Source organism: Pseudochaenichthys georgianus, chromosome 18 (assembly GCF_902827115.2).
Source record: "Pseudochaenichthys georgianus chromosome 18, fPseGeo1.2, whole genome shotgun sequence".
Taxonomy (NCBI): Eukaryota; Metazoa; Chordata; class Actinopteri; order Perciformes; family Channichthyidae; genus Pseudochaenichthys; species Pseudochaenichthys georgianus.
In genome coordinates this window covers 16,430,440-16,443,482 of record NC_047520.1, presented here as the reverse complement: position 1 = coordinate 16,443,482, position 13,043 = coordinate 16,430,440, and the positions used below count along the sequence as shown (strand labels likewise).

Here is a 13,043-nt window from a genome sequence, read left to right as displayed (position 1 = left end):
TTTACATCTTAGCAATGCAAATTAAGTTAATCAAATTCTATTCTCTTAATCTGCATCCATGCTTTTGATACATTTTGAGTCCATTTGAAATTGGGAAGGGCATTTACTCATTCTACTGACTAGATCATTAAATGACAATCATTTAGAATAATAAAAAAATTAGCTTTATTAAAATTTAAAAACAAACTGTTCGACTCATTTCATAATACATTAACAGTTGAACTAGTGCTGGTCAGTTGATCTTTATTGCTGGCAGCGCCTTCGCCTCGACAGATTGTCCATCATACTCTGAAAACCCAGAATGAATGATGTCTTTCAAAGGTTTAGCAATATACTTTAATATACTTTAATATACAAAGCCTTGAACCTTTTCTGAAAATGAGATAACTCATCACACAGTAAGTTGAATTTAAAAGTACTACCGTGAGCCTCTGAAACTGGCACAATGCTACGTCATCCAGCAGGTCAACGTCAATGTCCTCCTGCGTCTCTTCAGAAAAGGAGAGGGCCTGAAAACAACACATGCATACAAGTTAGTGGATCAGATCATAATCCAGGTATATTTAGCTCTTACATTAAAACCGAAAAGTCTCCTCGGGTAAGGAAGGCTTAAATTCACTTTCTTTGAACAAAAATAAGGACACAGCATTGCCTTTTTCCAGTTGGTGCAAAGTGTAGAGTACCTGTCCCTGTGCTGTGGTGACAGTGATGTGCGCAGCAGAGCCGGGCATGGAACAGTGCAGATCTCCATCAGAGACCACAGACCTGGGACACAATCCATTCAAATACAAGAACAATTATTGAAAATAAAAACAATCTTCATGCCTCCATTGTAAAGGCTATAGAACATGGCCGCTCTACTGCAGACAGGACCAGACCTGAGTTTCGGTTGGATTGCTCGGGTCTGGTCGTTGTTCTTGGCCAAGAGGCTCTGAGTTCTCTTGGCAGTGGCTGGGGTGCCCCTGGAGAACATAAAGTGTCAATGCATAAATACTCATTTACCAAAAACACTACAGCACAATAAATAAAGGTTGTTTGAAGCATGGTTATACAGCATGAGGTATACAGAAGATGGCAGTTTGGAGACAACAGGAGTACCAGTACCACAATGTGTATTGTATGTTAGCCAGGTAAAGCGGAAAAATAATAATGCATTTTATTTATATAGGCGCCTTTTAAGGCTCTCAAATCTCAATATACATCAGGTAGGTAATGCAGTTCTTATGTGGGTTAATAAGGTTTTGCTGCTGGCCTCATCCACATTTATTTTCTTCATCCTTGTACTCCTGTCGATTTCTCCAAATGTCCATCTATTGTGTGATATACTGACTATGGATAAGTACCTCGCACAACCATACGTCAAATCTTACCTGACATTTCCAGTGCTGTTACTTCCAACTAATGTTTTGCTCTTTTTTGTCGCTCTTCCTCCCTAAAAATATAGGAAAAAAGCAATGTTTAGACTAATCTTGTGGATACCAAAACTTGTCTCGAAAGAATATTTAAAAGCAAACCAATATTTGATATGAACCTCAGGTTGAAACTGCTTACCTTGGAAGTCTTGGCTGAGGGCTGCAGGTCTGGTGAGTCAGAGTCAGTTGATTGTGCTTCAAAAACAGAAGATGCTTTTAAGTTTAATTCCAAACAACTGCGTTTCATTTAATTTCATAATCAAAATAAACATTTTTCATAGGAAAACAATTGTACCTATTTTACTGCGGGTCCTCCTGAGGGGTAGGGGAATCTCTAGGGACTCATTCTGCAACATCAGGTAATAATGATTACTTCCGTTATATTAAAAACAAAACTCAAGATGGCAGCAGGTGAGACTGAGACTCACCTTCATGGCAATTGACACGTCACTGGCTGAGAAGTCCTCCTCTAAAAGAATACAGGGGGATGGAAATCAGTAGTGAAAGAAGTATTAATTAGGTAAAAGTAGATATACTACAGCAGGGCTATTCAACTTCATTAGCAAGTGGGCCAAATAGGAAAATCACTGGGGGTTTGTGGGCCACACAATACTTTGTCAAGGAATCACTACAAATAACTCTTGCTTACAGTAGTGTTAATAGATACTAATACATTGAACTAGTCAAGTGCATCCCTTTTTTTTTATTATTACTTTAATTGTATCAACAGAAATCATTACAGAAAGCAACCAGTCCATACAAAAGTAGTAAAGCTTCGGTTACAAGGCATTTTTACAATTTTTGAACAGTAAGTAGGCGTTTGAATGACCATAAAATGAATGACCATACAAACAGATCTGCATACATACCATGCATCAGACTTCGGTCATGTTTAGCCGGTGAGAGAAATTACACTGCCTTGATTTAGCTATTTCAGCAGTTTGGCTCATAAGTGGTAAGAGCAATCCTGAGACACTCATGCAACTTCTCATTGGTCATGGAGCAGCGTGCCCTTGTTTTGATGGCATTCATATGAGAAAAGCTAGACTCACAAGTATAGGTAGATCCAAACATTGTCAGTATAAGCAAGGCCACCTTCCTCATTGTGGGGTACTGATACTGGCTAACATGGTTAGACCAAAAGTCCACTCCACCCTCAGACTGCAGGAGCTGTTTTAAAGCAACATCAACCAGCTCCATCTGAAAGAGGCTCTCATCAATGCAAGATATTACCTCTTTTACACAGAAGTCTGCATCAGGCTTGATGGAAAACGGGTCACGGGGCAAACTGCAATACCTCAATTGGAATGCTGAAGCCTTGGAATCTGTGAGTAAAGTTATCAGTCAATGACTGAAGTCTGACTTCAGTCATGAAGTCAGACTTCATGACTTTTGACTGGCGTTATGTTTGCTCCAGGTGATGTGGTCATAAATGCACAGAGTTTTGGGAAGTGCAGCAGTTGTCGTCATTAGGTCTGTTTTGAAGATAGTTAGCTTTGTCTTGAAGGCACAAAGTCTTTCAACCAAATCAGCGATAGACTTTTCGCGACCCTGCAGTTCGCAATTCAAAGTGTTCAAGTGTCCAAACATGTCACACAAAGTAAACTTCTGCCATAAACTGTTCATCTAACATGCGCTCCAATAGGTTTGTAGCTCGTTTGTGCTTACACGTGCGAAGGAAAGACACAATCTCCTGGCGGAGTTCACAGAAACGATCCAGCACCTTTCCTTTGCTGAGCCATCGGACATCGTTATGGACGAGTAAGTCCGTGTGTTCAGCAAACGTGTCAGCAAGCAGCTGACGGAACAGGCGGTGTTGTAGGCTGGAGGTTGAGCGAATGAAATTCACAATGTTCATGACAGTGTCCATGGTGTTTTTCAAGTCAACACTGAGCTTTGCACACAACACAGATTGATGATTAATACAGTGTAAACACTGCATGTGTGGGGCTATGGCAGATAGACGCGCCACCAGCCCCTGCCGATCATAGCTGGAGCGCCATCAGTGACCAACAGGCACACTTTTTTTTAAATCCAGTTGACGTTCGTTAAAAAACGAGACTATCTTTTGAAAGAACCTCACCTGTAGTGTGTCCCTCCAACGGAATAAGCCCCAGAAGTTCTTCCCTAAAGCGAACTCCATCGAAAAAAACCTCATAGATGCACAGCTGGGCCATGTCAGTACAGTCAGTTGATTCGTCCACAGCGATTGATATAAACTCTGCTTTTCCAAAAGCTTCCCCGACACATCCTTTGCAACTAGTTCCACTCTGCGAAGTGTTGTTGTGTCTGAGAGAGTTACCTTTTTTAATGGCTGAAGTGACGCCGTCTTTTACTTTTTGGTCAATAACCACTTCATCGATGACAGCAAGCATGCACTCTTTAACGGTCTCCGCGTCGGTAAAGGGCCTCTTCTGTCTGGCTCGTGTCCAAGCTACTCGCAGGGATGCTATCGTAGCTCTCTCTTGTTCCGTGCAAAAGCGACTAAAAGCCGCTTGACTCCGTTCAAATGATGCTAGCAGTCCCTGTACTTTCCTTCTCCGTTCCTCTGAGCCCACGGGAAAACTGGCAGAAAACGAGCCGTGATTTGAGTTGTAGTGTCGCTTTAAGTTGTATTCTTTCATCACGGATATACTTTCGTTGCACAATAAACACACCGATGTATTACTTGTTGCGGTTGGCAAAGTAAATACATATTTGTCAGTCCATTCTGGAATTGGCGATTTTCCGAATCAACTTTACGTTTCTTGGGTATGGGCATAGATATGTCTCTAATTATTTGTGTGAACATAAAAATAATTTGTGTGTAAATATGTGATATGTAAATGTAAAACACCATCCACAAATGCATTTAAAAGATTTGCAAACTCACAAATAAATGTGCAAGTGTTAAACGGATCTGCAAATACGCTAAATATTTTCACAAATAAAGGCGAGATCTGTGATTATCTCTTTAACATTTACAACTTTCGATCAGGCATTTGTGAATCCATTTTGTATTTGCCGACCAAAAATGCGTTAGCAGATCTCAAATCTCTGCTCGTGGATCTCACATTTCTGCTTGTGGATCGTCTTTTTACACACACGGAATTTTGAGACATATTTTCCGCCGGTCACTTCTAAAATCTACTCGTGTCACTCGGTTATTTTCGGAAACCACGTGCTGGCTTGCTGATGACGACATTTCCGCATGCTTTAAGAGCATGATGGTTTGTTTAATGCTCTGTTTTTTTATTATAATGAACAGCGGAACTTTAGATGCATTCTTTATCACCATCATGTTATAGTGAGTTAGTTTGTGTTAGTTTATTGGTTCAATACAGCATATATCGAGCACTTTCGTTGATGTTGAAGTACAGGCTATACGCCACTTTCGGATCCCGGGGGAGAAGCTGGCAGCGAAGCAGCCCAGATAAAACTCTTTCTTCATTGTTTGTTGTGTATTCAGTCAAGCGGGTCAAAGTTACAATGTAAAATTGTAAGTACAATGTAAAGTCCTGTACTCTGCAGGTGCCGGTAAAGAGCAATACAATGACAAAACCTTTCCAAACAAAACAACTAGTAGGTAGGTAGGCAGGCAGGTAGGTAGGTATAGGTAGGTAGGCAGGCAGGTAGGTATAGGTAGGTAGGTAGGAAGACAAACAGATAGATGGATAGATAGTCATCATATATAGATAGATACTTCATTCATCCCAAATTGTGAAATGTGTGGAAACAAGCATAAACACAATAACATTAAATACAAATGAAAGCAATAGACAGGAATATATTCATATACAGTAGAAAGGACACGATGAATATTATAACATTTAATGTAAGGCAAGGCAAGTTTATTTATATAGCACCTTTCAACACAAGGCAATTCAAAGTGCTTTACAAAAAACAAAATACATTAAAAGGTGGGGTAGGTAAGTTTCAGAAACCGGCTCGAGATACACTTTTTGTTATATTCAATGGAATGCTCTTAACATCCAGATAGCAATGAATATCTTAAGTGATTTGACAAAAAATCCATAAAAAAATCTGGAACCCGTAGTACTGTAAAAAGTACAACTGGATTGCCGCCCTGTCTGTCAGCCTTCCATATCGTGCACGCACAAATGTATCTCGTGCCCTCATTGGGCGTGCATTGCAGCAGTACTTCAATGACTCGCCAGCAACAGGCGGCCACTTTCACCAGTCTGCTGACATCATGTGCGCGTTCTTGTGTGTTGGAGGAGGTGCTCTGTAAGGAAGTCTGAAGCAAGGGGCGGATTCTTTTCGGCTGTGTACTTTCAAATTTTAGTGCACTCGAGCTGGTTTCTGAAACTTACCTACCCCACCTTTAAGAAAATGGCATTTAAAATCAGTCATTAAAAAGAAAAGATAATAAAAGAAACATTAAAAGAAAAAACACATGGATAAAAGTTACAGTGCAGTTTAAGATGTGAATAGTTCAATTAAAAGCAGCGACAAAAAGAAAAGTCTTTTGTCTGGATTTAAAAGTAGTCAAGAGTTGCAGCGGACCTGCAGGTTTCTGGGAGTTTGTTCCAGATATTTGGAGCATAATAACTGAACGCTGCTTTACCATGTTTAGTTCTGACTCTGGGACAGAAAGATGACCAGTCCCTGAAGACCTGAGAGATCTGGATGGTTCATAATTTAGCAGGAGGTCAGTAATGTATTTTGGGCCTAAACCATTCAATGTAGCCTTACTATGAAGGCTAACCTAAATACGGTGCTTTTCTACGGATTACTTTATTACTGCACTGGTAAAGTAAAATTAGGCCAATTAATAAGATGTGAAGTGCTTTGTAACTTTGACCCGCTTGACTGAATACACAACAAACAATGAAGAAAGAGTTTTATCTGGGCTGCTTCGCTGCCAGCTGCTCCCCCCGGGATCCGAAAGTGGCGTATAGCCTGTACTTCAACATCAACGAAAGTGCTCGATATACTATATTGATCCAATAAACTAACTACAAACTAACTGTATCACTATAACATGATGATGATGATAAAGAATGCATCTAACGTTCCGCTGTTCATTATAATAAAAAAAACAGAGCATTAAACAAACCATCATGCTCTTACTTTGAAATCATGCGGAAATGTCGTCATCAGCAGGCGTGGTTTCCGAAAATAACCGAGTGACACGAGTAGATTTTAGCAGAGACCGGCGGAAAATATGTTTCAAAATTCCGTGTGTGTAAAAAGACGATCCACAAGCAGAGATTTGAGATCCGCAAGCGCATTTTTGGTCGACAAATCCAAAATGGATTCACAAATTCCTGATCGAAAGTTATAAATGTTAAAGAGATATTCACAGATCTTTTTTTTATTTGTGAAAATATTTAGCGTATTTGCAGATCTGTTTTACATTTGCAAATGTATTTGTGAGTTTGCAAATCTTTTAAATGCATTTGTGGATGGTATTTTATATTTACAAATCACATTTACACAAATTATGTTTATGTTCACACAAATAATTATGAGACATATCTATGCCCATACTTGGGCTTGGAGAGAGACATCTTGAAGCTGTTACTCGCTGGCCCGCGAACCTAGTGTGTAACGTGAGTTTGAGCCAATGACAAGTGCGGACACAGTGCGTTTTTTTTTTTAATGTGCAGAGGCGGCAGGCAAAAATAACGGATTCAAAATAATTCAAATGAATGGAAAAACCAGCGTTTTCGCCGCATCGTCGGATTTAGTGTGATCCGACATTAGTTTTATTTATGCTATTACACATATGCCATTTTGATTTGCAGGCAACATCTTGTGGGCCAGAAAAAAGTTCCGAAGGGCCTGATTCGGCCGCTAGTTGAATATGCCTGTACTACAGTGTAAAAATACTGCGTTACGAGTAAAAGTCCTGCATACAAGTAGAAGTACAAATGTATTCGCATCAATATTGGCTTCTAAAATGTAGGATAAAAGTAGCATGAAATAGATAATAAAGCACCCCAAAATCTAACTTAAGTTCAATACATTATTACTTACACCACTGATGGAAATACATAATATATTATGGTCTAACATCATAGGAAGTCAATTTATCCCAAAAGAACCCGGACAAATGTCTACTTTTGGGAAGATTTTGGGGAACATCATTTAGGTTAAATAGACAACACATTTCTGACATTGTCAACAAAAAACAAGCTTCTGAAATGTAGCTAGTTCTGTCACATGTTAGCCTGGCACACGGACATCTTGGACATGTTATGGGAACACAAAATGACCGTGGGTTCTTAACTGTTAAGCCCCAAGGTCCCCTTCGGCGGGGACCCTGTTTTTTTTTTCAAGACATTGTGTCTCAGGGTATCTTAATATTTAAGAACCTATTAATTTGTTATGCCAGATTAACGTAAATAATCTCAGCTAACTGACGATACAAACCATTTTTACTAGTGGTGCACGATAATTATCGGCCCGATATTAGGAATTATGACATCATCCCGATAAAACTATTAATAGCCCCGATAATATACAATTTATTTTTTGGGTAAAAAAGAAAAGAAAAAGATACTGCGGTGTGGGTGGATTGGGATGAGGGGCGCTTGTTTTTCACTCGGCTCCTCCCGTTTTGCCAGTACTGTGGTATTAGTGGTTTAGGAAGAGGGGAGTTTTTCACAAATCCAGCGCTCCCTAACTCATGCCTGGCTGTGACGTAAATGGTGTGTGGCCGTGAAGCCAGGCCAGTAAACAAACATGTCGTCGGTAGTATGGGACTATTTCAAAGTTTCAGAGTTAGATAGTTCGCTTGCTATTTGTATTAACAAATGTAATGCAGAAGTTCCACGAGAAGGGAAAAAGGCAACGAGCTATAATACTTTCAACCTGATTAGTCACCTGAAACATCGCTACGATGGTGTGTTAAAAGCGTACGAAGACGCCTGCGCTGCTAAACTAGCGGCGAATCTAAAGCCAGCTGCAAAGGCACCGGGGCTTTTACCTATCGACGACACTTTTGAAAAAGGAAAGAACTTTATTTGGGAAAATAAATATGGTCACTTTGAAGAGTCAAAACTGTTCTTGGCTTTGTTTTGTTCATAGTAGTAATGCTCATGTCATTTGCTCACTACTAGTCTTTTTTTACCACCAGGTGTGCAAAAACTACAGGGACATTTAATATATATATATATATTATATTATTATCGGTTATATCGGTATCGGTCTTGAGAAGCAGGAAGTTATAGGTATCGGTCTCCTAATTTTTACCAAAACAAAAACACAAGTCTCATAAGAAGCATCTAAATGACCCCTTAGCGAAAAATGCTAACGGACATGGGCACAGAACTCAAGATAAAAGTACCCTTATTACTTATCGTAGCTGCACATACAAGATATCCGATTAAAGCTGAGGTTCCACAGATTATTTAGGTATATAGTATCATCACTGAGTGATCCGAACACGCCACAGGGGAAGCAAACACAGACATCACAACACGTACCTTTACGGAGCTTCTAGGGAGATCGTCTCACCGTAGCTGTCAATCTGATCAAAAGACGTGTTCAATGGCATTAAAACGAGAAAAAACGCGGCTGAATCGGTTAATCCATAGGTTTTTAACATCTCTGTATAAAAAAAGCATTTCATTTATCTTCCATAATTCCATTTTTATGTAAAAATCGGAGAGCAAAAGTTAGCTGATAATGGTAGCCACCAGAGTGGCTGCTGCTTCCGGTCTTGGCTATGCGGCAGTCTAACACACATTACCAAATAAGGACTATGTGGGAGTTCCCCTCGATTCCATTGGCTCCGGCGGTCAGAAAGAGATGTCACATGTCAAAATCCAGCAAGAGGGGCCAGAGATATGAAAAATCCACCCAAATGGCCCCAGAAGAGGTTTTTTTGTTGCTAAATCTGTCTAAAAAGGTCAGATATCACTTGTTTTGCATCTAACTTGATACAGGGTACTTATATGTTGTACTTTGGATTCCTAAAGCGTTTAGTCTACTAACCCATCATCCAAGGTTAGTTCTCACTATGAGTACAAAATATTTTTTGGACGGACACTATAATTTAGTTTTTTTACAATGTTCAATCTGAATTTTCTTTAAGGCGAGACACCCCAGGTGAATAGGGTAATTTTTTTAACTTAAAAGTATCAGCTAGAGATTTCTCCAGTTAATTACTTACAATAAGGCAATTGTTTTTTGTATTACAAGTTTTCTGAAATAGCCTGTTTAAATATGCAAATTATCCATTATCTAATTAAATATGCACATATTTTAAGTTACACATTTCAGGAATCGAAATCTGAACTTTGGATAAAGCCAGGTTCAAAATTCTTGTTTCATTTTGTAGTCATATTCGTATCTAAGGCTTTTACAGAAGGGATATTGGATATCTCTTTTTATCACTCCATAAATCAGCAAATACTGTCAACAGCCCTAAAATATCCATTTTCGCCATGTTTTTAGGTATACAATGTTGTATAATTCAGGCTATGAATTATATATGAACAAACCCTTCTGTAAAAGCCTTCATAATATTGATAGGAATATAACTGGAAGGTTTGGTGTATCTACGTGCTACTGAAGTTGAAATTTCGAACTCAGAGTAGGAGAAAAAACTAATTTTGAGAAAACGATCTTTAAAGATTGCAGTGAGGCGCTAGCTGAACCCTCCTGTTCTTTGGATGACAGCTTGCGCCTCAACGCACTCCGTGAAGGTATTTCATGTTCGGGGTCATTTCTTTTTTTGTATAACCTTGCTTCGTGCAAGTGACAATTGTTGTCGTCTTCTCTGTGAACGTTTTTTTCGCCGTTCTTTTGCCATTTTGAGATTTCAATTTCTAGCGGAAAGCTAACCAGGAAGTGTTTTAGCACACCACGTGACGCATCTGAACGAATCACGTTGTCAGAAATTGACACCAGCCAATGAGATTTCGTTTCTTGGTTTAAGACCCCTTTGTGCTTTCACGATTGGTTGCTGATACAAAGGAAATGACCATATTTGGATCCGATGAGATTGTGCAGGAGAGACGGAGCTTTCCAGCGATACCTCTGATCCAGAGTCCTGCACGGGTCTGATTTTCAAGACCCGCTCCCGCCCCGCACCCGCGACGTGCAATACCGAACCCGCCCCGCTACCCGCACATATTGCCAATTAGTTCCGCAACCCGACCCGACCCGTCGGCACAAGATCCGCGACCCGACCCGAACCCGCATAGCCTATATATGAGCAGTGAAAACGTGCAATTATTAACACACGCAGTTGCATATTTGTCTCAAAAAGCGTGGGATGTTGGTTATTTTCTCCATCTAGGAACCAAAAGCCTCCCAGACGCTGGGTTTCGCTCTTGAGGAAGTGTTATTGAAAATGCTGTATTCTCCGCTAGAGAGCTTCACCTCAGCCATTTCGAATGTGGCGCGCACAGCAGCAGATTGATGCGCTGCAGAGGTTATGATTATGCACGGTCCCGCGGGGGAGAGGTCTGAGGATTTAAACATTAAACTAAATTATCATTATTTCAATATATTTATTATGCAACACCCGCGACCCGACCCGCATCATCTTTGTTTTACCCAGAACCGAACCCGGAAAAAAGCGTTTGGAAAAATACCACCCGCGAATCACCTTTTTTGCGGGTCACCCGTCGGGTACCCGACCCGATGCAGGACTCTGCTCTGATCACATGGTGCACACAGCGGTCGTGGTACTTTATGTTACGTTAGAATGCTAACTTTTGGTGAATTTAGGAGAAATCTACAGACGCAAATAGACAAACTATAGTAAAATAAACACTTAAATGTGTATTTTGTACATTTTCCTTCCAAAAAGAAAGAAAACATGTTATAGAATCAAAATAGCACAACATCGCAAAATTGACCAGTACTTGAAAAACGATGTTTTTGCCTGCCGTGTCTCGCCTTTTAAAATAAAAAAACATCTATATTGAATCTGACTTTTCTACATCCAACTCACAGGTTTATCATTACTTTGAGAAAAAAGATTATTAATGTAACCCTTTTAGAAGGGAAGATATGGTCATTTGTTCTGGGAATGCACGCATCTCTGCTTGTCTAGCTGACATCTCTCAGTGGATGTCTGATCATCACCTCAAGCTCAACCTTGACAAGATTGAACTGCTTTTCCTTCCGGGAAAAGATTGTCCCACTCTTGACCTAACAATCAACATCGGCACCTCTGTTGTTTCCCCGACTCAGACTGCAATGAATCTGGGTGTGACCCTAGATAACAACCTGTCCTTAACTGCAAACATCACTGCTACAACCCGCTGCTGCAGATACACGCTTTACAACATCAGGAAGATGCGTCCCCTCCTGACCAAGAAAGCGACGCAGGTTCTGGTCCAGGCTCTCGTCATCTCACGCCTAGACTACTGCAACTCCCTCCTGGCTGGTCTACCTGCATGTGCCATCCGACCTCTGCAGCTCATCCAGAATGCAGCGGCTCGCCTGGTCTTCAACCTTCCTAAATGTTCCCACACCACGCCGCTCCTCCGCTCCCTCCACTGGCTTCCGGTAACTGCTAGAATCCACTTCAAGACACTGGTACTTGCGTACCATGCTGCGAATGGATCTGGCCCTTCCTACATCCAGGACATGGTTAAACCGTACACCCCAGCACGTGCACTCCGCTCTGCATCAACCGAACGGCTCGCTGCACCCTCGCTGCGAAGGGGACCCAAGTTCCCATCAGCAAAAACACGTGGGTTTGATATCCTGGCTCCAAAATAGTGGAATGAGCTCCCCATTGACATCATCAGGACAGCATATAGCTGCTTACACACCTTCCGGCGCAGACTGAAAACTCATCTCTTTCGACTCCACTTCGAGCGATAGAACTATTTACAAAGCACTTATATACTAATAAAGGACTGGCTTATCTAAAGCCAGTTGAGTAGCACTTGAAATGTTTTTGCTCTATGAAGCCTGATGTACTTATATGATTCTGTTTTCTTCAAGTTTGTATTTTGTTGGTCGAACGCACTTATTGTAAATGGCTTTGGATAAAAGCGTCAGCTAAATGTAATGTAATGAATGTCATTTTCGAGCCTGAAACCTGAAAAACAGGCTCGGGGCTTAACAGGTTAAGAATGCTGAAGACTCACCGCTAAATAATTCCCCTATCCGTGTTTTTTGCAGAGCAAGAGGAACCTTCATCAGCTCCACTTTGAATACTTTGTCCACTGTGGCCAACATGTTCTCCAGTTTGGCTTCTAACTCGTCCATACGCTCTTGTGCTGAAAGGAAGAAAGAAAAAAGTTTCGCCATTTCTAGCAGCCGAGCAGGGACAACTGGAGGATGTAAAGCTGACATTTGAGCAACAGTCTCAGCCAAACCTTCTTTCTCAAACTGCTGGATAAAGAGAGCCAGTCTCCGGTGTCTCATCTCCCGGCTCTGCCGCTCTTGAGCTGGGTCAGATCCTCGGTTCTTTACCCGCCTCGAAGGCATCTTGTGGTCTGGTCGTCTCTCAGAGTTCAGCCTGCGAATGCAACCGCTCCACACACCTGTTACAGCACAACCGTTAATTAAGATGTTCATCCGCTCACCGGAAACTAATCAGGTGAGATCTACGTTGCGTGGCGGAAGCATACGTTTAGCCTTTATTTTGTTTATCGATTATGGAATCGGTGATATTTGTTTTTATTCTGATATTTCAATTCAGTAAAAGTGATA

At 40.8% G+C, this 13,043-nt stretch overlaps 1 protein-coding gene across 2 annotated transcripts; it reads right to left on the bottom strand.

The window, feature by feature from the left end:
- Nucleotides 1-56: 56 nt before the first annotated feature.
- cdca9 (cell division cycle associated 9) lies at nucleotides 57-12,917 on the bottom strand. Of its 2 annotated transcripts, XM_034106241.2 has the most exons (10): nucleotides 12,707-12,917; nucleotides 12,476-12,607; nucleotides 1,841-1,881; nucleotides 1,708-1,759; nucleotides 1,552-1,607; nucleotides 1,371-1,432; nucleotides 879-962; nucleotides 684-765; nucleotides 423-509; nucleotides 57-288 (listed from the first exon to the last, which is right to left on the bottom strand). In XM_034106241.2, the coding sequence occupies exons 1-10, from the start codon at nucleotides 12,906-12,908 to the stop codon at nucleotides 244-246; spliced, it is 843 nt and encodes a 280-aa protein (XP_033962132.1). In that variant the 5' UTR covers nucleotides 12,909-12,917; the 3' UTR covers nucleotides 57-243. The 2 variants fall into 2 exon arrangements, with proteins under 2 accessions (XP_033962132.1, XP_033962133.1); XM_034106242.2 differs by lacking the exons at nucleotides 12,476-12,607; nucleotides 12,707-12,917 and adding an exon at nucleotides 3,715-4,053.
- Between the last annotated feature and the right edge of the window lie 126 nt (nucleotides 12,918-13,043).

Bases quoted from the DNA above. Each gene is read 5' to 3' on its own strand.
- cdca9 (XM_034106241.2), bottom strand. From the start codon at position 12,908: ATGAACATCTTAATTAACGGTTGTGCTGTAACAGGTGTGTGGAGCGGT. The intron at 1,433-1,551 runs GTAAGCAGTTTC...CTATATTTTTAG, and splicing joins CCTCAGCCAAGACTTCCAAG to GGAGGAAGAGCGACAAAAAA. The intron at 510-683 runs GTACTCTACACT...TGTTGTTTTCAG, and splicing joins TCACCACAGCACAGGGACAG to GCCCTCTCCTTTTCTGAAGA.